The 27,306-nt window shown below is 32.1% G+C and overlaps 3 protein-coding genes across 4 annotated transcripts; 2 read left to right on the forward strand and 1 right to left on the reverse strand.

Moving 5' to 3' along the window:
• Positions 1 to 14: 14 nt before the first annotated feature.
• LOC108218508 (AAA-ATPase At3g50940-like) lies at positions 15 to 2,594 on the reverse strand. Its single transcript, XM_017391477.2, has 2 exons — positions 1,471 to 2,594; positions 15 to 799 (listed from the first exon to the last, which is right to left on the reverse strand). Exons 1-2 carry the CDS (start codon positions 2,458 to 2,460, stop codon positions 356 to 358), a joined length of 1,434 nt encoding a protein of 477 aa, XP_017246966.1. The 5' UTR covers positions 2,461 to 2,594; the 3' UTR covers positions 15 to 355.
• Positions 2,595 to 5,357: 2,763 nt separating this feature from the next.
• On the forward strand, positions 5,358 to 10,886 carry LOC108216510 (uncharacterized protein C227.17c). Of its 2 annotated transcripts, none has more exons than XM_017389289.2 (4): positions 5,358 to 5,487; positions 5,892 to 5,996; positions 10,195 to 10,313; positions 10,576 to 10,886. In XM_017389289.2, exons 2-4 carry the CDS (start codon positions 5,903 to 5,905, stop codon positions 10,687 to 10,689), a joined length of 327 nt encoding a protein of 108 aa, XP_017244778.1. In that variant the 5' UTR covers positions 5,358 to 5,487; positions 5,892 to 5,902; the 3' UTR covers positions 10,690 to 10,886. The 2 variants fall into 2 exon arrangements, with proteins under 2 accessions (XP_017244778.1, XP_017244777.1); XM_017389288.2 differs by having other exon boundaries at positions 5,360 to 5,487; positions 5,874 to 5,996.
• Positions 10,887 to 21,660: 10,774 nt separating this feature from the next.
• LOC108219065 (glucomannan 4-beta-mannosyltransferase 2) lies at positions 21,661 to 26,802 on the forward strand. Its single transcript, XM_064091730.1, has 9 exons — positions 21,661 to 22,361; positions 22,524 to 22,622; positions 22,884 to 23,136; positions 24,040 to 24,150; positions 24,811 to 24,947; positions 25,090 to 25,207; positions 25,351 to 25,546; positions 25,654 to 25,845; positions 26,203 to 26,802. Exons 1-9 carry the CDS (start codon positions 22,032 to 22,034, stop codon positions 26,360 to 26,362), a joined length of 1,596 nt encoding a protein of 531 aa, XP_063947800.1. The 5' UTR covers positions 21,661 to 22,031; the 3' UTR covers positions 26,363 to 26,802.
• The last annotated feature ends 504 nt before the right edge of the window (positions 26,803 to 27,306 follow it).

Consider the following 27,306-nt stretch of genomic DNA (forward strand, 5'->3'; position numbering starts at 1 on the left):
CGTTTACAATGAAGTTCCATAAACAAAAATAGCATATTCGGGATGTTTTTATGTTGTAGCATGTGTATGTTATACAGAATTATAAGGATGCAATGTTTGCTACAATTGAAGCAAATAAGTATTTTGAGTTAAACAGGCATTCAAGCCTACCAGTACTCATTTTGCTGCAAAAGCAAATACAGCACTGAGACTGATAATAAGTACTAACAATACAAGTTATTCTGAAATTGAGACTTCAATTTGCTCTATATGGTTATGTAGGAGGAGCCGCGGAGTGCTGAATCATAATATATAGATGGAATTCTACGAGAGTTCCACTTTTTTTCAACTCACTGTCTGCAGGGACTTGTGAAGTTTATAATATGCTTTGACATTCTATCTGCTGCCCAAGTCCATTCAGCGGTTTTTGAACACTGCATGCTTCTGCCTCGGTTTTTGTTGTGCTCTGTTCCGCTACTTTGTGCTCAAGGAAGCTAAGAAGGCCATGGATAGAAACTTCAGGATCGGTGCTCTTCATCAACTCTCCTGCAATCTCTGCAGGAGTTAAATCTGCCCTTTGTAGAAGGTCTTCAATCTGGGTGAAACATGGGTGCTGAAGGATGCCTAAATAGTTGAAAGCTAGCTGCTTGAATGCAGAAAATGTGCAGTAAGACATGAGTATATGCATGTCCATGCGCCCTGGCCTTAGTAATGCTGGATCCAGTTTTTCTACGTGATTGGTCGTGAAGATGATGATTCGTTCCTCTCCACAACAAGACCAAAGACCATCAATAAAGTTCAGGAGCCCTGAAAGTGTCACCTGAAGAAGAATCAACATCACACAGTTAAGCCAGAAGACAAACAAGGTGCAGTATGCAATAAAAGTAACACTATATTGTAAATTTGAAAGGGTCACTTTTTAATCTCACAGAAGTGGTCCTTGCCATTTTTTCAAAAAATAAAACTATATTGTAAATTTGAAATTTTGGCCACTAAAATATTAAAGGAAGTAAAATTTAGCCATCCCTTTAATTTTACTCATTTAGGTATTACTACTACCAAGTATACATTAAAAGTTTTACTTTCATCAGACGTTCCTACCCCGGAAAGCCGGAGCATAATAGGAAACTTTTGTTATTGCAGAAAGAGGCGGATCCTAATAGTGAAAGTGTTTAAACCACCTAACAAGAGGCGTATTTAAAAAATTTGAAAAAGAAACAATCATGAACAGATTTCACAATATGAAGGATATGTTATGATCTTATAAAAATAACATTATTATTATATATTATTGTGTGCTTATATATGTTCTTGTTTGAAGTTATCAAATTAATTTTTAATATTTAACCCCTCTTAACTTAAATCTAGATCCCGAAGCAGTGGCCAGTGGGGGCAGGTTGACTGAATATTCAAAAACTCTATCAACTCTTACTAGATTACTTGAAAAAGATCTGCTAAAAATTGACTAATACGCAACAAAATTATACTAACCTTATCTTCTTTAGTCACTTCAGGATCATCCTTGGAGTTCCTATTTTGCAGTTTGATCGAACAATCAATATCCTCAATGACAAGTATAGAGCGGCTGGACAAAGAAAGCAACAATCGCCTAAGATCCGAATTATTAGTCACCTCTGTTAAATCCAAGTCATAGATGTCAAAATTGAGATAATTAGCCATTGCAGCAACCAAGCTTGATTTGCCAGTACCAGGAGGTCCATACAGCAGATATCCGCGTTTCCAAGCCCTTCCAGTCCTTCTATAGAATTCCTTTCCATTCTTAAACCTCTCCAAATCCTCTATAATCTCATTCTTCAGCTTTGAGTCCAGAGCCAAATTCTTGAATGTCATTGGATGGTCAAGATTAGTCCCCTCAGAATCCCAGTTATCATACTCTGCTGTTCGTATCTTGATCGCCTTGGTTTCTTCCTTGATAGCTTTCGACGTCTCAAGAACATGAGCCAAGTAGGCTGTCACCACCTTTGCTCTATGCTTCTTATGAAAACTCAGCTCATACGACCTCACCTCGGATCTCAGAGTTGCATTAAGGTCTCTCAAGTGTGATCCAGGGCCTCCATGGCTCGATGACTTGACTTCAGTACTTATCAGCTTCCACTTAACCTGTAAATCTTCAAAAGAATCAAAGACCTCCTCATTTTTATCCACTGTGATGGCCACATTTTTCTCTTTCTCAGTCATGCCAAGCTTCACTCTAGTGGTGGATGAAGTGACTTTGGTGGACAAGTAGATGTCAGCGGCCTCAAAAACTTGATTACGCGAAAGACCCCTGAATTCTTCAATGACGATGGTGAACTCCGAGGAGAAGTACTTGAAGATTTTGTAGAGCTTGGAGGAAACATAAGTGTTTAGTTCATCAGGAACAAAGTCACTAGAGATGCTTCTGAGTAAAACGGCAGAAGCAGCGAGAGGTGCAATTACTGAGAGCACGGATCTCGCACTAGGCATATTTTGCAGAGCCATTTTGCTTGGAGAATCAAGACTCGGAAATTCTTGAAAAAATTAGTTAGAGATTTAGAGGAACTTATGAAAGATGATCACACAAGAAATGAGCTTATAAACAATCCAGAAAGCTCTTGACACGCATAGTTGACTTGACCTCCACACAATTTGTAATGGTCGTCTTATTTTATGTTTTTTGATGACCAAATTTTCAAATACTGGCAGCATACAACAACGAAAATAAAATTCAAAAACAAATAAACAAAAACAAGAAAATAAACGACAATCACATAACACAAAAATTTACGTGGTTCGGAAAATCCTTCCTCACAAGCCACACTAAATTTGTTTTTATTGATCTCTCACAATTTTGTTGTATTGTGATTTTACAATTACAAAAATATTTATAAGTATTTATAAGAGAAGAAACTGATCTAACTAAAATAGGAGTCTAACTTTGAAACACGTAACTCTAATTATAGTCCAATATTTCTAACCAAATCATAATGCTATTCAGAGTCAGACTTCTTCCTCAATTTTTCGAAAAAAATATTAGTAACGATGACATTATTCTCTAAAGTGAATATTTGAAAAGTATTAGAAAAATCCTGCGAAACTGCTGCACTACTTTTCTATACTTGGAAGACACGGCTGTCGTTGTCTTCTTTATTGAAAAGTGAAAACACGGGACTAACTTATTTTGAATTGAAGCGTGTTGGACAATTTTATTTTTTTTGGCACTAATTTGTATTGCAATTTAAGTGTACTTGCTGAATTGTTAACTATAAAACAAATACTCACACAATTTTGTACTCCCTCCGTCTCAATTTATAAGTCCATTTTGGAAAAAAAAATTGTCCCAAAATATTTGTCTCTCTCTTCTTTCAATACAAATTTATCTACATATTAATTGCGATTTTTTTGAAACTCAACAATATTCTCATTTCTCAATACACTAAATCCCTATATTTATTGTGATTTTTTTGAAACTCAACTATATTCTCACTTATCAATGCACTAATTAATGATCTGTGAGATAAGATTCTATATAACCAACTTTTTTCTTAATATGTGTGTTTATTCCAAAATGGACCTATAAATTGAGACGGAGGTAGTAACGTATGACTATATTATTAATATTGTATTTTCAAATACATGACATTATAAGCTTATAGTAATATATATATATATATATATATATATATATATATATATGTGTCAATTATGTTAATTGTTAACTTTTTCTTTTCTATAATTAAAACAAATATAGAATTTTTCAGTATAAATTTTTTTGATAGATTAGCCGGCGAATATCCAATATAATTCATTTTTCGGGTATATTGTCCACAATGACTAATACACTGAAATGGTCCAAAATAAAGACAAAATTTCACATTTTTTGAACGCGTATACTGAATATGCATCCAATTAATGTGTGTGCTTTGATTGATTTCATGCATACGCATTATCCGTGTGCGAGGATCATACTGAATTTTCTATTTGTTTGCAAGTTACGCGTATTTAGTATTCGTGGCCAATAAATACACATCATCAGAAATGCACGTCTTTTATTATTCCCTTTTGAAACACATATATAATTATACATACAACATACTTGCAAAACACACTCCACACGCATAATTAAATCCAGAAGCATCTCATGACTTCCCATTGACATCTTTATTTTACATTAATTACCATCACATAGTCCAAAGCTATTTTGATTCATATATACAGGTTTTTGAATGAACCGTTGACCAGTTAAATTGTTATTTTAGAAGTTATTTGATTTTTTCATATATTTTGTGAGTATTAAATTGATAATTAAAATTAACATCTTAAGTTGATAGGTTTTTGAATGAACCGTTGACCAGTTAGATTGTTATTTTAGAAGTTATTTGATTTTTTTCATATATTTTGTGAGTATTAAATTGATAATTAAAATTAACATCTTAAGTTGATAACTAAAATTAAATTGTCTAAATGCTACTTGCAAAACATACTCCACGCGCACAATTAAACCCAGAAGTGTGTCATTGGATGACTACCTTCCTCTTTATGGACATCTTTATTTTATATTAATTATCATCATAGAGTCCAAAGCTATATTGATATACAAATTTTTTTGAATGAGCCGCTCACCGGTAAAAAAAAAACATCAAACTTGACATTTGTTATCTTGAAAGTTATTTGTTTATTCATATATTTTTTTGAGTATTAAATTGATAATTAAAATTAATATATTAAGTCAACTAAAATGAAATTGTCTAAATGCAGATAATGACCGCTTTATTTCATATTTATATACTTAATATTTTCAATTAATATCATATTTTTCAAAAGAATTCGACAGTCTCGAACAAATGACTATCTTTAATGAGCAATGAGGAAGTTTATTATGCAATATAATCTTTTGATCGGTATAATTTCTATAACATAATTTGTGTCTTGTATAATCCAAAATTGAGTGTGATTTTCCTTTTTCATAAGTTACCGCAATAAAAAACAGTATCATCATTAAAATAAATAATTAAAAACATTATATTATATTATATTATAAATCTATACTAAAATATAAACATAGAACAAGTACAATTTGTAAATCATTAAGTTATCCTGTATCATAATTATTAATTTTTATAATTTAAATTAATTAAAATCACGAATTAATAATAATGATCTTATACAATACTATATATTAATACCAATTTTTATTAATTTTTAAGAATTTTCAGTGTTATAAATACATTCTAACAACTTTTTTATTAGATGACGGATTTATGTTGATTTTAATTTCATTAACATGGATGCCCATACAAAATTTTCCATCACAACAATTTTCAATTAAACAAAAAATAGTTAAATCCATCCACTTAATTAAAAAGTACATAAAAACACTATAATAATATGAATTTATATTATATTTTTGAAGGATTAAAGAAAAGGCAGTTATTTGTGCTGCGTGAATATTGCATTCCCGGCCGTCCAAACGCTGCCGTCGCCGGCATAACTAATCAGCTCTTTCAAGCTTCAGTTTTGAACTCTAAGGTTGGCTATATTACTCCCATATTTCAATACACTTTAATTGCTTCTTTTTCAGTATCATTATCTTGTTTCTTAATTTATTCTAAAACTATATTTGTGTTTATCAAATGAAATTTTACTTTGTGTTTATTATAGATACAACACGTTTCGATTGGTATATGTATTTCAATTGTTTACAGATTTAAAGTCTGTACTGTCGAGATTCAAGATGCAACCTTTTTCTATGATTTTTTTAGAGATTTTATGTTAAATTCTTTATCTTTCAGCTTTATATATGTTTATCAAATGAAATTGTATGTTTTTATGTGTTTTGGCATCTGGGTTTTGTGTGTGCGTTTTGAATTGTTGGTTGTATCTTATTTTGTGTACCTCCTGGTATCTGTTATCAGAGTTTGGTCTATTTATAGGCCTAGAAGAGATGAGTGCTGTAAAGGAAGAATCTTCGGTTGCTACTGCCCCTCGGAAGAAATTATCGTGCACTACCTACTTTGATGCTCTCATGTTTTGTTACTGTAAGCCACATTTTGATCCGCTTTGTCTTTAATTTCACAGTTGTGGTATATGTGCATAGGCTCCTTGATGATGATTGGTTAGTTGATTAAATTATGAATACAGTTTGGTGCCTTGAAATGTTAATGTATACATGAATTACACTAATGTTTACTGTAAGGGGTTTGTCTTAGTTATTGCAATCGTATACAGTATTTTGTTTGGCGATGTTCTGTTCTCCTATATTGTTGTTCAATTGGAATTTTGACACCTTTATAAGCAATATGACTAGCATTGGTTGGGTAGGAACTTCTGTTATTTAAATAAATGTTTTTTAAGACGACTTGTTTATAGTAGAGAATGCATTTTAAATTGTGAAATGGGAGTTCCACTGTGTAAGCGAAATTAATATAAAGCTCAACATGTACGTGATCGAGGATATAGTGCTTGGACAAAGTATTGGTCTAATAACTTGGCCATTTGAGAAAGTATAAGATTCACCCAAGAACTGTAAACGATGTTATGCCGTGCAAGTTTGAGGGATTTGGGTGATTATATGATTAATTTCAGTTTCATATGTATAAAACTAGAGTACCCATGCTGACAATGTTCAATATGGACACACATACACTCTTCAACTATATTATAAATTTTGATTATCAGTTTCTTTCACCCTACTAGTACATTCTAATAATTGTATTATATGCATGATGATCGTGCATACATACTTAGTTTCTTCAACAATTTCTGATCTCTAGTGTACCTTTCTAGACATTTCATTATAACAAGGTAGTCTTATCGATATACCTTGGAACCTGTGAAGTGAAGCATGAGTGCGGGTGCGGGGATACGTGGTGCGGGGATACGGGAATTTAGCAAAAAAAATATTATGGGGATTCGGGTGTGAGGGGATACGGCCAAAAAAAAATTTAAAAATATATTATATAATATATAGTTAATTAACAAAAGAAAGGAGGAGCATTAAAATATTTTTCCTTCTCCCTCTTTTCCCTTTCTCTTCATTTCCCAATTACAGATTAGGGCTCAGTTACAGATTTGGGGCTGAAATCGTGAATGGTAACTTTATAATTGAAAGTTAAACTTTTTCGGTGACTGCAAAATTACGATTACTGCCCTTCCCGCACCCCTTTGCTGCACCCCCGTGATTCCCCGATCCGATACACCGGGATACGCCACCCGGCGCACCCGGTGCGCACCCAGCCGCACCAGCACCGCACCCGGTGCGCAGTGCAGCAGCTGGGTGCCGCACCCATGCTTCCTAGCTTGGAACTTATATCTTTAGTCAACCTCCCACACCCCTCTATCATTCATTTTGCTTTAAATCCATCCCATGGGTGGCTAATCTCTCTTACTTTTAACTATTCTACTGCCGTATCCAAGTTGACACTGCACTTGCACTACACAGCAATGTTGTACTGAATTCTTTTTCTTCTATAATATGATTGGAAAGACCACAAAGGAGATGACTAAGATTGATTGTAGGTGAAGATACATAGATTGGCGTGGAAAACGGGAAATTACTATATTGGTGAAACCTGGACATAGCGCATATGATGGAAATAATGGAGATTGTAATATCATGTGTTGAACACTTCCTGCACATGGTATATTACCTTTTATACCATATTTGACAATCATGTACACTAACCTATAAAGAGAGAAGTTTTTAAGGATCTACAAATGACGGGGATAGACTTGGATGGAGGAGGCCTGTGATAGTGTAACTCGTGAAATAATTTCAAAAAGTTTCTAGAGGTTTTCCTAGTGCTACGGCAGGGAGGTATGAAAATTGTACTCGTGAGCAAGTAGCCAAGTACATGTTCGAGACCCAGCGAGTATTACTCAATAAATCGAGTCCAGGTAGGACTTCACGAAGGATCATTGTTAAGCTCCTTTCTTTGCATTAATTTTGGATGTTCAGAAATGTCCCTATGCTTTTCCTTGATGCCGTTGTATTAGTAGCTAAGGTGGAGGTAAACACAGAGTTATAGAATAGTGCGAGTGGCGAGCAGTGTTAGAAGCTATAATGCTTTTGCATTGGTTGCTTGGAGACCAAATGCCTCTGGTGCAACTTTAGCATAGAGTCTGATATGGTGCTAGAAATAAGGATGTTGGGGTTAACATGCAGTCTCCAATATTTGACAAAACTATGGTGTCTTTATTTCTCTGGCTAGTATACAGATTTATAGAAGCTATCCCATTGGAAGAGCATGACCTTGTAGTATCTTAGAGGAGTCGGTGTAGTCTTTTCATTATGTAAAAACTTCTAAATTCTTGGACTTTATAACTACATCGATTTATGGTTTATCTACTAATAGACATAATTTGAGAATTTGAGTCCACCTTGAAATCATCAATTAACGAGGTTTGTAGTACTCCAAAAGTCCAAGTACAAATTAATATACTCTTTATTTACTATACTATTATTAGTTAATTTTTAATATTTTCGATTTTTATGATATAATAAAATTAATTGTTGTCGAATCTATGATTTAAATTGGTGTCTATCTTATATAGAAAGTAAAGTTCAGGTGTCACTCATATTGATAATGAGAGAGGCAAGGCTGGTTGTGTTGACTCTGTTGGTTGACTTTAGTTGTTAGAAAGTTGGTGGTTCGTTGTAAAATGTGTATATAAATAGATAGGTCCAGAACAGTGTACTCACTTTTTTACTTTTCAATACAATTTAGCTTTCTTCTTGCTCAAGCTCCAGTATCATGTTTATAGGTTTGACATCAGGGTACAGGAATTCTGTGTCAATATACTGTCAATTGTCTTTGAAAAGAGACATATACTCTTATAATCTTATTGCGGCATGTATTTTCAAACAAAAGTTATATATTATTCTTCTTATTATAATATAAACTTATTTTGATCTTCTAATATGCTATTTATAAAATTATTTTACTATAAATAAGTATGTCTCCAAATAGTGTGCGAAACAAGGATAGAGTCCCCATGGGGTCACATTTCAGGATTGTGTTAAATATTGTCAATTATGTTTGAAAAGAGATATATACTCTTTAATCATCATGGGGCTTGTCTTTAAACAAAAATTTGGATGCCCATTTTTGCTTTAATATAAACTTACCGTTTATATAATTTATGTTATTTGCAATATTATCTATTTACAATTTTATGTGCCTCCATATTTTATGCAGAACAAGGAAGAGTCCTTGTGTCTTTAATTTTTCAGAAATTCCGATTATGTGACACTCCAGAGTCCAGGCAAATGTTCAATTAATATAGTGGGTAACCCCTTCAGGCTTTAGGGCACATAGAACCTCTATCTTCTTCCCTTTAATAGCAGCCCCGTCACCGTCCAATCTAATCTTCTGTTTATTAAACAGTCTTCAGAACCGGGTCACTGGTCTTTCTTTATTCTTTTGCTCTTTTTAATTATTTTTTAAAATATTCTTTGGGAGAGCTATTGTAGTAAATAGTATCATTCATTTTAAGAGACAAGAAGCCAATTATATTTCATGTTCTAAATTGAATCCCACTCTGATGCATGCAATTTACCTGACCCATCTTTTAGTTAAAATTAATTGTAGCTATTTTTCTTCCAACAATCAATAAACTGTTAATTTAACAAAATGTATATGTGAGAAACAAGCTTGCTTTAATTAGTCCAAATCTATAACTTTTATATCAGTATATTAGAGTTCAAAGCACGGTTGGATAGCTCAGTGGTAAAGAGTTTATCCTCTGTCGTCCCAGGTCCTGGGTTCGACCCTGGCTCACCCCGAGAGTTTCGTAGAACAGATACTCATTTGTAAGGCTATAAGCCATATTTGTCAAAAAAAAAAAAAAAAAAAAAATGATTCGCTTATCAGCTGACATCCATAGATTCGAAGATTTCGTAGAAGGCTTTTTTATTATTGAATTATATGTACTGAATGTCTAGTTTACTAGTTAATATGTGCATAGTCCATAACTTCTAGAGCTGGCCATATTGTGTTCACTATTATAAAACTGTTAAACCGCAGTTACTATACACACTTCGCAAAAGGCGAACTTTTTGTGTGCTCAATGGATCAACTGTGCAATGATTTTAGTTTAATAGAGTATGAGGATTGCTTGAAGACTTTGCTCTAGGCAATCTTTGTATTTTCATATTTTGTTAAACCAACCTTGTCAACACCTTGATGGCACTGCTGTTTGCTGAGTGTTTGCTAATCGGTGCTAATTGTCTGGCAGCTCCGGTACATCAGATGCAGCAGTATTATCGAGCTGGGCAGCTTGATACTTGTTCTGGGAAATGGAGTGGTCTTGTCGATTGTTTAAACTTGAAAACAAAGAGAGCCTCGGAAGTAGAGGTAATTTATACACTAACTTTATACTAAATTTTCTTTTTTAGCATTAGGTTAAGAGTGAATCTCTGTGCGTGAGAACCGTCATTCTGGATTTGTCTTGCTGGGTTTGTATTTGGAAATGTTAGAGGTTGTCTTGTCAGTGCTTATCATACCACATATCTGAAATTATCTATATAGTTCTTGCTTGGATGATGAAAAAGTTCCTAATTTTTCTTTAGCTATTAAATATTGCTTGACCCTGGATGTATTGATAATATGGCTGCAGAAAATTTTAGAAGCCCGTGAAAAGGAAAGGACTCATATTTGGTCTTTCCGGACACCCGAGGAAGCAGCAGCCAACTGGGAAGAAATGTTTGGACACTTGGACGAAGTAGAATAAGCAATATCATGGGTGTTTATTTTTTTTATTAGACATCAATATGGCCAAAGAATAATTAATTCTGAAGACATGTATTTAGCAAATTAAATTCATTGGAATAGAAATATGATGAGACTCTTTGTATGTTTTGTCTTCACATGAAAAATAATCTTAAAAACTTTTTGTTATGATATGAGGAAACTTCTGTCCTTTGTGAATCATGCGAGAAATATGGCAACCATCTAGAAAAATTTTGTTAGTCAGAAACTATCACATGTATCCAGGTTACAAGTCCGCAGAAAATTCTCACCTTTGATTCGTAAGAAGTTACAGAGAAGATGGAACCCAGCTCATTGTAGGAGGGTTTGTTAGTGCAGGGTGGAAATTGCAGATTTATAATAGCCATTTATAATGATTTTCAGCAGGATCTTAACTGCTGCTATGTATCACTTGGTGTAACAGCTTAACAGGTAACACTACCCTAATTGTAATGTTTATTTAATGTACATGGATATTATCAATACAATTATCTAGCTCTATAAGTCTGCTTCTTAGTTGACTATTGTTCTATCTCACTGTCACTTGTTAAGATCTAGATGCACCTGTATTACATTTTAAAGCTACTGGTTTCATGCAATGAATTTTGTTTAATAATACCTACCAAAATGAATGTAATTGGCATGCCTTTCTGTTGTTTCATACATATAGCACCACTTGGTAGTCTGCCATCAATACTTGAATACCATTTTCATTTTAGTCGTATAATATATTATCTTTTAATAAATATATATTCCTCTACATTATATACATGCATATATACCTGGAAACAGGTTGTCATCTTCTTGGTATTGCCTAACAGCTTATTTCTAGCTGTTTTCTGTGTATCCTTAGATCTTGCACATGTTTTTGAGATGAGATACCCCCACCCTTACTTTTTTTGGGTTTGTATTTTTAAGTGCATTAGAGCATCTCCAATGGCGTTGGCTATAATCGTTGGCTAAATTGGATCTGTAGCGCATTATGTAAAATTTGTTGAACCTGTAAGACATTGTGCTTCGATGGTATTGGCTATATTGGATGACTATAATTTGAAAATAGCATGTTATTGATGTTTAGATTGTTATAAATAAAATATATCAATTTAATATGGTAATATATGATGTGTAATCACCCTACAGATTTTTTACAGGTCTGTAGACGTTCGACAAATTTAGCCATCCATAAGAGGTTGGCTAAATTTATAGACAACATGTCACTATGGTTGGAGTGTGAACTTTTGAAGTGGTTGGCTAAATTTTTTATTTTTGGCATGACAACTCATCTTTTAGCCAAGGGGTCTTCATGGTTGGAGATGCTCTTAGAGTGAAATAATCACATGGAACTGTTGGCTGTCTCGATTAGAAGAAGAATGCATGCATGCTCTACGTAGGATTCGGGAACAGCCTATTGTAAATACCGATTTCCAGTACAATAGCGGTACGATAGCTCTCATGTTCGATTTCGATCCCGTCCTCGGGTGAGAGAGGACATATATGATATATCAGCTAACTAATAAAGAATAGTAAGATGGTAGGTAGTTCTGTTCTTAATTTGGAATCATTGAATTCAGATGGTTGATGGAATCTTTTGTTTCTAGTATCCATATAGTATGCTTGTAATGAGATAAAGAGAGGTGACAGTGTTCTCCTTTTGGTCTAGCTGAGCCATCACCCAAGGTATATGAGAATAAGTAATGCAGTACAAGTTATTTCATTAAACACTTTTGTAAAGAACTCCAAGCTTTGTTAGTTTTTTTTACTCATATTGTGACTGTACTAGCTTTAAGTCTGGTGATATAAGATTAAGGGGCCGTTTGGGTGAGCTTAAAATAAGTGCTTGTTACTTAAAATAAATAAGTGGAGTAGAAGTTACAAGCAAGATAAGACTTATAAGTGATTAAAGTGTTTGGGAAATAAGTAGAAGTCTTGAAACAAAAGCTAGCATTCTTAGCTTTTTATAAGTGCTTCTTAACTTTTTACACCAACAGTACGAATAAGTGCTTCTAACTTATAAGCCGAGAAGTCCGGCTTAAAATGGGTTGCCAAACACCCACTAAGACTTTTTTATATAAAAAAATTAATAATACCATTCTGGTTATGTATTCTGTTTGTTCCCTGTTTTATTGATCTCGGAGTCGGGATTTGACACGTATTTTAAGATATCTATAAAACATGATTTCACAAATAATTTTAATTCTTTGCTGTTAAATAAAAATTTAATATCTACATATTTATTAAAACATAGAAAGATTTTAAAAATAAATTATTTTAAAATTCGTGTTAAGTAACACGAAAAAACTGAGAGAGAAATTCCTTCTCTGAACCGGAGTTGTACCAACCATTGTCTAATGTATTTATTTATCGCTGAGCAAAGACTCGATTTGAATCATCTACTAGAAATTACAGATGAAATGAACATAGAATTTGTTGATTATCAACAGAACGGTGTCGGTGGAATATTTGGTGAGAAATGTCCTAAACATTAAACAATCTCGTTCTCATCGTCTTGCAAACCCTCCCTTGTAGACTTGTAGTTGAGATCTCCTTTTCTGCGTGCTTATATGTATACCCCACCAAAGACTCAAAGAATCATGTCCTTTGAGTTACGAACAAGATTGTCACATTGTATATGCACTCATCTTTTCTGTTTCCCTCGGCAAATAATAAATACATGGAATGATCGGGGCCGTTTGGGTGAGCTTAAAATAAATGCTTATTGCTTAAAATAAATAAGTGGAATAGAAGTTAGAAGCAAGATAAGACTTATAAATGATTAAAGTGTTAAGCAAATAAGTAGAAACCCTGAAACAAAAGCTAGCATTCCTAACTTTTTTTAAGTGCTTCTTGACTTCTTACGCAAACGATACGAAATAAGTGCTTCTAACTTATAAATCGAGAAGTTCGGCTTAAAAGGGGGGCCAAACACCCACGATGTAACTTTTAAGCCGGAATACACACATAGTTCTAAAAATATTATATCTGAATTTTAAGCCGAATACAAAATAATTTTTTAAAATATTGATCATGTTTTTAAAATAATTATAATAAATTTAAAATAAAAATATTGGATTTACAATTTTATTTATAACAAATTTAAAAATAATAACTCTTGTCTTGATACACATAAAAAATATGTATCAAAAAATCAAATATTGTTGATTTAAAAACAGAATGAGTACTCCTTATAACCGGAGGCACGAATATTGACTTATATAATAATTATATTTTCAATGAAGAGTGGCTTCTTCGCAGACGAAAACTTGACACACAATTTTTGGACTTCAAATTAATATCTGAAAATCGTCCGATTCAATTTTAGTTCACGTTGATATATCTTTTATTACTGTAGGAATCCGGAATGATATTTATATATACATGTCAAAGTCAATGCATGCCAGAAGAAAATAAAAAAACACTAATTTTAATAGGTATACTCCTATATAATAAGTGTGTTCTGGGTGTTTTATTTTTATACTATGCTAAATTAATTATTATTATTATTTGAAAGAAAAAATAACTGCGGAAGAGCTAATAAAATTTGCAATTGACTGACACATAAAGCTGTGTTTGTTTGTGGGAACAGAGAATAGGAGCATATGCTATTTGGTGATTCGTTCAGCTTCACTAGCTGCACTCCACTGCACATGCAAAACTAAGCTGCTAAAAACAAACAGAGCAGATTCGACAATGGGAAACTAGTCTACCATTAATCTCTTATTTTTTTACATTCACATGTTAAAAAGGGTCCACCTTTACTTTATGGATTAAATTATTATAATTTATTTTAATAAAGAGATATTTTGATGTCCGGTAAAAGCATCAAGCAGTTCATTAAGAAAAAAGAAAGCTTCAGAAACAAGAGTGGCAAATGGAGGGTATGCAGATGTAACTATCCCTATAATTTAGTATAAACAATTGCGCTTTTTTCATAAATATCCAAATTTGAAATAATTTTGTAAAATTATTTACTAAAATACGGAAGTTACATATGCAACTATGTCTGTAACTACTACCAAGCAATCACAAATACAACTTAAAAACAAATCTTTTAAAAATTACACTTAGTTGCATAATAAGTTGCAAATGCTTGCAAACGACGAAAATTGAGTGTCCCTACGGGGCAAATACTAATATCACAAAAGCAAATCAAAAATCGTCATAAAATCCAATCCACCTACCTACAACCATCATAAACTCCGGCAATTCAATATCATCGCAACTCCATCAATCAACATCCTATTTTAACCCCATGCCATCAGACTCCGCTTTCGGCCGAGATTTCATTAACACCTCTAATTCAACATCCAAACCTCTTTCTCCAACCCACAACCACGCCCAAAACATCAATCTAACATCTTGCGCGGATCCATTATCCATTTCATTCACAAGTCCAATCAATACAAAAGCTTTATGAACTTAATTTTTTTATTCCATAAATATGCACGACTATGCATGTATGTGTATATAAGATGTAGATTGAGATGAAAATGAGATGTTTGTTGTAATTTGAGAGAGAAAAGGATAGACATAGAACAAGAAATGAGAGCGGGAGGAGATAGACAATTATATTTATTTGCATAATAAGTTGCAACTAATTGCAAAGGTGAAAAATGAATACCGTGCGGGGTAAATTCTAATATCACAAAAACAACCCCAAAAGCAAAAGTAACAAGCACTCCAATTAAAAAAATAAACTAAAATAACAAACTGAAAATCAACACAAAAATAACCAACTGGATCCAAAGTAATCGATTTGACGTGGAAGGCCATGGGTTCAAGTAAAAGTCGATATATCCAGGACGATCTCGACGAACAAGCTCAGGGATTTGAGCAGGATAAGTGCGAGGGTGCTGCTGTTTTGTAACCAACTGGATCCAAAGCAATCGATTTGACGTGGAAGGCCATGGGCTCAAGTAAAAGTCGACTATATCTAGGACGATCTCGACGAACAAGCTCGAGGATTTGAGCACGATAAGTGTGAGGATGCTGTTGTTTTGGTTGAATATCAGTGAAGTTAGTAAAGATGAGATGAGTTGGAGTTCGGTAGGGATTGTTTTAGCAGATTTCGATGTTACAAATTTCGAGTAGAGTCTGGGCGTCGGTTTGATTTTAATGATGGTGTTGGAGTGGGGAAGAGAGATGGGCCGTGGTATTTGAATTGGTTTCTTCATCAGAATGAAAAGATTGTTTATAAAATGTTGAGAGAGACGGTGTGGGAATAAAGAAATAAAAAGGTGAAGGGTATTTTGATAATTTAATTAATTATATGTTGTAAAAGATAACATATTTACAAAATTTTAGAGAAGTTGGTATATTTGCAAATAAAATCCAAAAGTTAGTATACTTAGTAAATTCTCTAAATTTTATTTATTAATAAAATTTCTTGTATTTTAATATTTTGATTTCTTAATTTATAAATTTAGATTACCAAACATTCAATTGACTTATAACTAAAATTATCTAAACACATTTAATAATTATAAGTCAAGTTCACTTATCATTTATAATTTTTTTTAAGCAGCAGTTCACTCTTTTTAAGTAAAGCCATACAATCTCTAAACTTATTTTTTTTTTTGAGTGAATTACTTATTTTGTTGTACCTTTTTCTTACATAGAGATTGTTCTTTCCGTATTTCTATGAGTATGATTTGGCATTAATAATGTTTAATTCTTCGATTCTGGTGGCATGTCTTTTCTCAGGGTCATCGTTTATAATTCCAAACCTTTTCCTTGTCGGGATTAAATTCCAAGTTTAACTCCATAAGAAAAGAATAGGACTGGATTAGGAAATAGCAAACAAAAACGAATGTGTAATAATTATTGTACTGCCAATTTCAAACTCATATCGTAACCGAGACTTAGGGGCCGTTTGGGTTAGCTTAAAAGAAGTAACTTCTTGCTTATATTAAAGAAGTGGAGTATAAGTGAGAAGTAAATAAGTTAATAAAGTGTTTGGGAAAGAAGCAGAAGCTGTGAGAGAGAAGCTAGCATTCTCAGCTTCTTAAAAGTGCTTCTACTTCTTTACACAAACGGGTCAAGAAAAGCCCAGAAGTAGCTTCTGATTCTTGTTCCCAAACAGGCCCTTAGTTTGGTAGGGGATTAACCTAAAATTTTAGATATAAGAGAAAACATGTTTTGTATACCAAATAAATTGAATTAAATTTTAAAATAAAAATTCAAATCAAATTATTTAAAATAAATTTCATATTAGCAACTTAATGTCATCTAAATTTTTAAGGATCATTTTTCAATCGATGTAATAATATTTTTCAAGAATGTGTTGAGAAAATAATTTATTAAAACATTAACGGTTTATATAACCGTTCCTGAAACCTTACACATATTCACAAAAATATAATTGATAGGATATTATAATTAATATGAAATTTTCCTCCTTATTCAGTATAAACACATTTAAATTTATTTCATATACTACCTTGATTAACTAGAATATATATTAATTTATAAATATAAGTTTGAACTAGTGTACAAAAAATATCTAATTCATGAAAAAATGTTTGATTAATTTTTAGATATTTTACTAATTTATTGATCATAATTAAATTTAATGAAAAGAGTTTAATTTATCATAAAATTCTATTAAGTCTCATTGATATATCAACCGATTACTTACAATAATAACATAGAATTAAAAAATGGTACTTGAAATTAATCAGTGGCATTACCACACGCTAAACGAAACTCTAATTAAAAAAATGAAAGATCAACAGAACAACTACAAACATTTCCAAACGTGTAGCCAAGGTGTAATACAACGAGAGTTACTGATGCGCCTGATTAGTTAGCCCGCACTTTTCGAATAAAAACAAACGTTTATTCTCATGAGCACATGCACTAAAATTCATAAGTTTGATTTATTTTAATTAATTGTTACTGTATTTTTTAATAATGATAAATCTCTGCATATATAACAATCAAATCAATCAAAATCTCTCGAATCTATAAAATTTCGCATACTAGACAAACCCAAAAGCAAAACGTAGGAAAAAATATTGGGAAAGTCTCGTATGCAGATTTGCAAACTTTTGAACATGCTGAATTTTAGATTTTTAAATATATTCAATATAAATATGCTGGATAACTAAGAATATTGCACAGCTACGATTTTGTCCGGTAAATAAACAAACCACATATATCACGAAATCATGCTTACATCACAGATAAATGATAATACTGCCGTATCAAGTAAAATTAATTTGTTCACAAATTGGTTGATCCGATATTTATTAATTTACTTATTGGATTAGTTAAATTTGTAAATATTTCACAAAAAAAAAGTAAATATTTAATTTTTCTACAACAAACTTAACTAATAAAAAATTAATTAATTGAGTTTAGTAAGTGGGGAACTCATATAAGTTTATTCATTCTTCGTCGAGGAATGAAGAACTTTTTAACGTTATGCTCCCGAATTATCTGTACTATACTATCTATACTATACTATTAAAGCCGAAACATTAAAAGTTTGGTCGGTCGGTACTTGAGCCGAAATGGGCTTTTTATATAATTAATTATTAAAAGTTTGGTTGATCGGTATTTCGACCGAATTATGAGCTTTTTATATAATCAATTATCCTTTTTTAACTAAAACTATTATCTTTTTTATATTTTCTAATTAAATTTTTAAAAATAACATTGAACAAAGCGACTATCATTTTTAACGAAAACACGTTGTCTTTTTCAGATTTCTAACTAAAAAATCGAATACTATTAAAGCCGAGACATTTAAAGTTTGGTCGGTCGGTACTTGAGCCGAATTATGAGCCTTTTTATATAATCAATTATCCTTTTTAACTAAAACAATTATCTTTTTTATATTTTCTAACTAAAAAATCTCAAAATTCTAAAAATAATATTAGACAGCATAGCAACTACCCTTTTTAACTAAAACACGTTATCTTTTTCAGATATTTAATTAAAAAATCGATTTTCTAAAAAATAACACATGCAACATACATGTAAAAAAATATTATTATAATCTATACTATACTATTAAAGTCGGAAATCAGAAGTTTGATCGATCGGTATTGGGCCTAAATACGTGCCTATCTATATAACTGATTATTATTTTTAACTAAAATATATTATCTCTTTTATGTTATATACTAAAAAACTCAATCTTGTGAAATAACATCAAGCAACATAATAATTACCTTTTTAACTAAAACACACAATATCTTTTAGATTTTTAAACTATGAAAACCGATCTTCTACAATTAACACGGGTGACCAGTGTTGTAAAAAGCGGGAATCAGATTTAATCGGTAAAGACACCGAACAAGGATTAATCGAGGATTAATTTTATTGATTGGGGATTAATAGAATAATAAGATATTTAATCAGTTCGGCGAGCTACAAAATAAGGATTAATCGATGATTAATCGTTATTAATTACGGAGTTTTAGAACAAAGCGGGCGATATATTTATAAAAATATAATATTATTATATATAATTAATAATAAACCGGTGATACTTTTCCATTAAAATACATTAGCATTATTTTTAAATACTCTAATGGTCTCAGTTTAATAGTAATATTATAAATTTATACAATACTGTATATTATTATTATACTATTATAGCTCGGTCGAGTTTGGTGATCCGGTTGATAGTCGACCCACATACCTCCTTAATTTATTACATGTTACGATATACTTCTCATTATTTATTAAACCAAACCATTAAAAATTAGGTTAGTACGATGTGTCGGTATTTAGGTTTACGTGTCTCTTTAACTTATAATATGTTCTATATTAAATTATTAATTTTTAACATTTTCATTAAAATATAAATGTTCGACCTAATTTTTAATTAGTCATTTGACGGACCTAACTTTTAAGAATTCATTTTGTCAAAAAAAAAACTATTAAGAATTCATTCAGCCGTTAAATAAAAAATTTATTTAACGACATTATTCTATCATAATTTTATTTTCACAATAAATTAATTATAGTTAAAATATATACGGTAAAATAACAAATATTATAGCCGCCCGTGCTTTGCACGGGTTATAAGCTATACTATATTATTAAAATCGAAAGTATTAAAAGTTTGATCGGTCGGTACTTGAGACCAATTATGAGCTTATTCATATAATCAATTATTTTTTTTATCTAAAATATTTTTTTTTATATTTTCAAACTAAAAATATAATTTTCACCCCTATTTATACTCCCGAGTTTATATAACTTTCACTCTTATTTGTGCTCCCGAATTTTTTAAAAGGACGATACAAATAAAGAGGAAAGTAAGTGAAGATGAATTAAAGTTATATAATTTTTTTTGTAAGGAAAGTTATATAACTTTAATCCTATTTGTGCTCCGAGTTTTAAAAAAAAACGAAAGCAAGTGAAAATGATGTAATCATCAATATACTTATATAAAGGAGAAGCGATGGGCGTGTATGTGGCGCCTCTCACATCGCTCTGTTCTATTATTCTAATTTTCTGGAATTTTTGAATGAAAAATATCAAAAATTAGAACTACCTTTTTTAGTTTTGGGTATATTAGAAGCAAATTTCAGAATCTGATTTTGTTTCAGATTATTTATGGAATATAATAGGTTGAAAATTTGAATCTAATTTTGTTTCAGATTATTTAATTATGGGAAAGAGTAGCATACAAGTCTTTATACACCTATAAATACCCCGTAGATTGTAGGATTTTGGATCATCTAAACACAGCCTCCACCACAACCCTACCTCTATCTAGTGATAGCGATTTCTAACTCGATGGTGCCGTTCTTCTGCAATGATAAGTGAAGGTTGTTTATACACTATTAAAAAAATAAAGGTTGTTGCAAGCAAAGGTAGTTATAGACCGCTACGTTAGAGTCGACAAATCCAAACACAGGAAAAGAATATAGTGTTGACATGATATTGATGGATGATATCAATAAATTAACTATTAGCTATGTATGTTTGTTGGTTAAAATTTTATAATATTTGTTTTGTTCATCGGACATGTTTGTTGTTGTTAGTTTTTATATGATTTACTTTGTATGTAGGAAAAAATTATTCATGCATTATCTGTTTGCTCCGTTCAAATTTTCAAGTGAAGGCTGTTTATACAGTATTAAAAAATAAAGGTTGTTACAAGTAAGGGTATTTTTAGAACACTATCTCACGGATTTAAGTTAGATGTTTTTGTGCACAATCAATCCAAAAAAATTGGTGGAAGGTGACAATGCAAGAACATGATTACTTTTAAAAAAACACAAATAAAATTAAGATTCGTCGAACTTTAAATTGTTAATTATGTGTATAAATTTATTTTCATTTTTTCACCATGAATTATAGTCCAATTTTGCAATTTTATATATTATTATTAGTATTACATCAAGATTTTTATAATTGATTCAAAAAAAAAGATTTTTATAATATAAAATTAATTTATCCTACAAATATTAATTTTGAATCATTAATATACTTTTTATAGACAACCACAAAATTATTTTATTTTACAAATATTAATATTAAATCATTAATATAATTTTTATAGTCCGCCGCAACGCGCGGCTTCTCAACTAGTTGTAATATAATTTCACTTCAAAAATGGGATGAAAGTCAAAGTATATATTTTTTTTTAAGACGAAAAGCAGGGATTATATTAAATGAAAGTTCATTTACTTTCCCTTATATTCACTTGCAGCAAAGACGTAAGTATCTGACTGCCATATATCAATATTTTACCATAACAATTTGGAATATTTAACATTATTTTAAAATTTTAATAATAAAAACTAGAGAATATCATTAAAATAAATGAAATAGTATCCGAAATTATTAGATTATACTGTAATATTTTATTATAGTTCTCAGACCTCAGTTATAAGAAAGGCATCCATATGTCCTTAAATTTACTGTGGATTCTGGACCCCTGCCATAAAACAAAGTGAATATAATAATATAAAAACAAAAAGGCCCAAAAAATGACCATAAATCTGTTCCACACTCCATCTCCTCACTTGCTCTCATTATCTGATTCTCATACTCTCACAGTACAGTGCAGCATCACTGCTCTGTTTCTTCTCTATCATGATTCAATAGACAAGAATACAGACAGTTACATCACATACCAAAACAGAGCAAACCTTCTTTTATGAGTCAGAAACAGAGAGATCTGAACTAGCATTATCCCAATTTGAGTTATAATGCTCTACTCAACTATCACCCACATTGTTATCTAGATTCACAATCAAAATCTATACATACCCACATAAAGATTTTCCTGTATTTATAGATCTAGTTGCTACTTTTTAGCTCCCCTGTTTTCCTCTGTTTTTACTCTGTTTCAGGAGCAAAATGGCTGATGTTTCAGCTCAGAGTTTCATCCCAGAGACTTTCCAGGGAACAACAGTAGATTTAGCAAGCCAATTTGGGTTCCTCTGGGAGCTCATTAAGACCCCATTGATTGTACCATTGCTTAAACTAGCTGTGGTTATATGTTTAACCATGGAACTCATGTTGTTTGCTGAGAGATTGTACATGGGAATAGTCATTATCTTAGTTAAAATCTTTTTGAAAAAGCCTGAGAAAAGGTACAACTGGGAGCCCATGAGTGATGATTTGGAAGCTGGAAGCTCTGCTTTTCCATTGGTGCTTATACAAATCCCCATGTTCAATGAAAGAGAGGTTAGTTTTGTTGTATTGATGTTTTGTTCTGTTACTGTTTTAGTACTATTCATTTCTTATTTGGGTAAGCTTTATTGGTGACAGTGTTCAAAGTTCTTAGATTTTTGAGAAAAACTAAGGCTGTGTTTGGCTGTTTGGCTAATTTTTATGTCTTTTGGACAGGTTTACAAGATCTCAATTGGGGCTGCTTGTAACCTCTCATGGCCAGCGGATCGTCTTGTTATTCAAGTTCTTGATGATTCAACTGATCCTATTATCAAGGTATTTACATGTTACAAATTTACTTAAGCCAAACAGTCCCTAATCTGAGTGACATTTCCTTTACTTGTTCTATTTGTGGACTGTCCTTTCCTATCTGGTAAAGTTTCTGTTTTGTCATTTTAGGTTTCATCAATTGGGTCTATGTTGAAGTTACAACATAATCCAATTTAGCATTACTTGGTTTATTACATAAACTTACCATTAACATAATAATTCTGCGCATCAAGGTTAAATGTTTACCTGTTTTAATAAATGTTGTAGGAAATGGTTGAGAAAGAATGCAAAAGGTGGGCAGCTAAAGGCTTAAACATAACCTACCAAATTAGAGAAACCAGGGGGGGCTACAAAGCTGGTGCACTTAAAGAAGGTTTAAAACGTGATTATGTTAAAGAATGTGAATATGTTGCAATTTTCGATGCTGATTTCCGGCCAGAACCTGATTTTCTCCGACGATCTATCCCATTCCTCATGCACAATTCTAAAATCGCACTCGTTCAAGCCAGATGGAGATTTGGTAAGTACTTTTAGCAGTCTTGTTTTTCTTACAACCGCCGCTTGTCATTTATCAAATTTTACTTGTATGGTGTAATTCTTACAGTGTCGGTGGTCTTGCAATCTGTCACAATTATTATATTTGAAAGTGAGAAAGAGGTTTAAACAATTATAGGAGCATTGTTGTGTATTAGATACTAAATTGCATGTTATGGGGTCATACATTTGGTAAGATTTGTTAGCACAGTGAGATGGTGACCACATAAAATGAATGGAGAGGGCCTAGCTCCTGGCCCAGTTTGATTGTCTTATCAAGCCATCACTCTCATGCTGTTTGTAGTTTGTACAGCAAATCCATTACACCATATTCTTGTTTCTCTTTTATTTCAAATTTCATACCAATATATCAAAAAGTAATGGGTGCTGTTAAATCTTTTTGTAAAAGAACCAAATAATTGCAACTTTAAATGACTTCTTTTAATCCCCAAATGATGTATGTACTTCTAATATTATAATTTTGTTTGGCTGATGCTATTATGTCTAGAGATGACAAAATTTTGCTCTATAAATTTCTATTATCACAGTGTAGCTATCAAAAGGTTCGCCAGAAAACAAAGTTATTCCCCGGATTAATCGGCATAAGAAGTGTATAGATTTTAGGGGTACGTTTGTCATTGAGCATGGATGAAGATGAACAATTGCTGGCTTACTTCACTCACCACCCACCCCTTGGGTCTACTGCAATCAAACATTTTTATAAATAAAACATGTGTGGTAGTTCACGCGTGAAACTATTATAATATCTTTTGCTGATCACACATCTAAATTTATGAAAAGGCAATTAGCAAATACTGCATATACTATATATGAAAAATTCTTGTTCTCTTTACAAGTTGCTTACTGAATAATGGTTTTTCTACTGCAGTAAATTCTGATGAGTGTTTGATGACCAGAATGCAAGAGATGTCACTAGATTACCATTTTACAGTGGAGCAAGAAGTGGGATCAGCTACTCATGCCTTCTTTGGTTTTAATGGTACCTTTCAACAGCTTTCATTATTTTACAACTTCTACTTTAATTTATAATTTCCCGGAAAAAAAATGCACAATACAAAGAAAATGACTTATTTCTTATCATTGTATTATAGTAGATACCACATCTTTTTTTTTTTTTTTTTTTTTGTAAGGAGTAGATACCACATCTTTTTAGGTACAATACTTTCATTCATTTATAGGCATGTGTGTTAGTATTTAAATGTATGCAGTCAGTTGTTCCCCCAAAGAAGGGTAATGAAGAATCGAAAATGACTTCACAAATTATAACTACTTTAGTTTGCTGCTTTAACTTATTGATACATGTGATACTGTTTTATGTTGTGAACTGAAATTTTTGTATAAAGATGCCATTTGATGGAATAGACACTGATAGGGTTGCAAAGTGTTGTGGACTCCATCAACAGCCTTGACATGTGACTCCATAAAGGCATAATATCAACAGGAAAATGGTCCATGGTTATCAAAAATTTAACTTGCTCACATTTAAATCTTTTGTTTTGTGGTCCAATCCCTAAAAATAAGTTGATGCTTGTAACATAGTCCTATAACGCTTTTCCTGCTAAGTTGCAGACGTTTACGTCTTGTGGAAAAAGTGATTTAGCATGCCTAGAAAACCATGATCATACAAAACTCTGTGTAGGAACTGGGGGAATATGGAGAATTGCTGCTATCAACGAGGCAGGCGGATGGAAAGACCGAACAACAGTCGAGGATATGGATCTTGCTGTTCGAGCTAGTCTGAAGGGCTGGAAGTTTGTTTACCTTGGCGATCTTCATGTAAATGATACATCATATATAATCAGACCGTTTTGAAGAATTTCAATATCAGTTCCTCATTCAAATTTTGAATCAAGAACTTGTTATGATCTAACACAGTTGTTTATCTACCTTAACACTGTGTGTGCTAAACTTGTGATAGGTAAAAAGTGAACTTCCTAGTACTTTTAAAGCCTTCAGATATCAGCAACATAGGTGGTCTTGTGGTCCTGCAAATTTGTTCAGAAAAATGGTGATGGAGATCGTGAGAAACAAGGCATGTTAAAGTTTAAATCTTTTGTTGCTCTTATTCTGTAAAATTTGAGATTTAAGATTTTACTTGAACAAAAATAGTATTTTTGTCTGCTCTTTTTTTCTTTTGTTTGTTTGCTAATTGTTTTTTTTCCCGTGCTTCTGCAGAAAGTTAATTTCTGGAAGAAAGTATATGTGATATACAGCTTTTTCTTTGTCCGAAAGATTATAGCTCATATGGTTACCTTCTTCTTTTTCTGTGTCGTCCTTCCATTAACAATTATGGTTCCTGAAATTGACGTTCCAAAATGGGGAGCTATTTACATCCCGTGCATTATCACTACTCTCAATTCTGTTGGAACTCCAAGGTTTTGTTCTGTACTTTTTTATCATCACCATACAAATGACTATCCTAATATCTATATCTAAAGAATTAGGTCTCTGATTTCTTAATTTGTCGAACTGGATCTTGCAGGTCAATTCATTTATTATTTTACTGGATTCTCTTTGAAAATGTGATGTCTTTCCACCGCACAAAGGCAACCTTCATTGGGTTATTTGAGGCAAAGCGGGCTAATGAGTGGGTTGTGACTGAGAAACTAGGAGATGGTCACAAGAACAAAAACAACAAATCAGCAAAGAAGTTCAACTTCAATATAGGAGACAGGTATGCCTCCTTTTGCTATGCTGTCCATGTTTACAGTAATAAATAGTTATGGAATTTGCTTGTATTTCTAACAACCACAAAGAGTAACATCATGTTTTTTGAAGGCAAATTAAGCTATCAGTTTCTTTCGGTATTCTGTCAGCTTCTATATCTTCACATAAAGTATTTATACCAAATTTTATTAATAATCATCCCCTAAAAGGGTACCTTCCATGTGTTGCTTTTGATAATAAAATAGATTATAATTACCACACCAAAATTAAAATTAAAAAGTGATTTCTATGTTTCTTCTAGTTTTACTTGTGGTAAATTGATGGCCTAATTTAAAGATATAATTTTGTGTTATATCTTTTCCAGAATACATGTTACAGAGCTAGGATTCGCAGTGTTCCTCTTCTTCTGCGGATGCTATGATTATCTATACGGAAAGAATAATTACTTTGTTTACATGTTTCTCCAAACAATAACCTTTTCTATCGTGGGGTTTGGCTACATTGGCACCATTGTCCCAAGCTGATCGACAGAAGCAGCATCAACTGCATTACAACCTAAGGCACTGGCATCCCTTTGTGTATCCATCTCCTTTACATAAATATATATAATGTGTGTTTCAGTTCAGCATTAAATTTGTTCCTCGCTTTGAAGCGAAGAAGTGCGACGTGGGAGGCGCCATAAATTTAATAAAACCTGGTTACGGTGTTAGATTAGATAGCGAGTCAGGAAAGGTTGAAAGAAGTATAGATTGCAGGTATTGAATTTTAGAAGATAGATCAGTGTCTTTGATATGTAATTGTATTATTTGTAACTGTGGTATTGTTGACCACTCAGTTATGCAATTTTTTTCTTGCTTCAAGAGTGAAATAAGCTGTTGGCAAAAGAATCACCCTTGTAACAAAATATTTTTGCCATTTTGTAATCCTTGATCTTTGTTAATTATATTATTTATAATTTTACCAACCTGGGGTTCTAAGTACTGCTGACAATTTTGAAGAAGTTTATCAAAAGTTGTATCGCAGCAATGTGTGTTATTAATATTCTGTTGATGGTTGAAGTTACACTTGGCTCGCTTTAATTTGGATGGAATGGAATGGAAAATTAAAAAAAAGAAGTACTATGTGATAACAGTTGGATGGAATGGAATAGTAAATTAAAAAACAGAAGTATGTGATACCAGTGGTAAGTTTTAAATTTTTTTATGGTAAAGATTATTGTGAAATGTGATGAGTAAGTGAAACAAGCATCCTTTCAAAACATATGAAATAGATTTCTAGTTCAAATAGTACGAGTCAGCTTGTGCACACATCGACTAAATGGTAACCCATTTACTCTCGGAGTTCGAGGGAATCGAACTCTCGGTGGGGTTATACTTGAAATGAAATTACTGAAGTAATGTAAATTGTAATACTTTTCTAGACAAACTCAATTCGGAGTACGAATTTCATCTCATTTCTTCAACACTCC

Source organism: Daucus carota, chromosome 4 (assembly GCF_001625215.2).
Source record: "Daucus carota subsp. sativus chromosome 4, DH1 v3.0, whole genome shotgun sequence".
In the NCBI taxonomy this organism is placed as follows: Eukaryota; Viridiplantae; Streptophyta; class Magnoliopsida; order Apiales; family Apiaceae; genus Daucus; species Daucus carota.

Coding starts and splice junctions, on each gene's coding strand:
- LOC108216510 (XM_017389289.2), top strand. CDS start 5,903: ATGAGTGCTGTAAAGGAAGAATCTTCGGTTGCTACTGCCCCTCGGAAG. Junction 5,997..10,194: donor TGCTCTCATGTTTTGTTACT/GTAAGCCACATT, acceptor ATTGTCTGGCAG/CTCCGGTACATCAGATGCAG. Junction 10,314..10,575: donor AGAGAGCCTCGGAAGTAGAG/GTAATTTATACA, acceptor ATATGGCTGCAG/AAAATTTTAGAAGCCCGTGA.
- LOC108219065 (XM_064091730.1), top strand. CDS start 22,032: ATGGCTGATGTTTCAGCTCAGAGTTTCATCCCAGAGACTTTCCAGGGA. Junction 22,362..22,523: donor CCATGTTCAATGAAAGAGAG/GTTAGTTTTGTT, acceptor TCTTTTGGACAG/GTTTACAAGATCTCAATTGG. Junction 25,846..26,202: donor AACTTCAATATAGGAGACAG/GTATGCCTCCTT, acceptor TATCTTTTCCAG/AATACATGTTACAGAGCTAG.
- LOC108218508 (XM_017391477.2), bottom strand. CDS start 2,460: ATGGCTCTGCAAAATATGCCTAGTGCGAGATCCGTGCTCTCAGTAATT. Junction 800..1,470: donor AAGTGACTAAAGAAGATAAG/GTTAGTATAATT, acceptor ATTCTTCTTCAG/GTGACACTTTCAGGGCTCCT.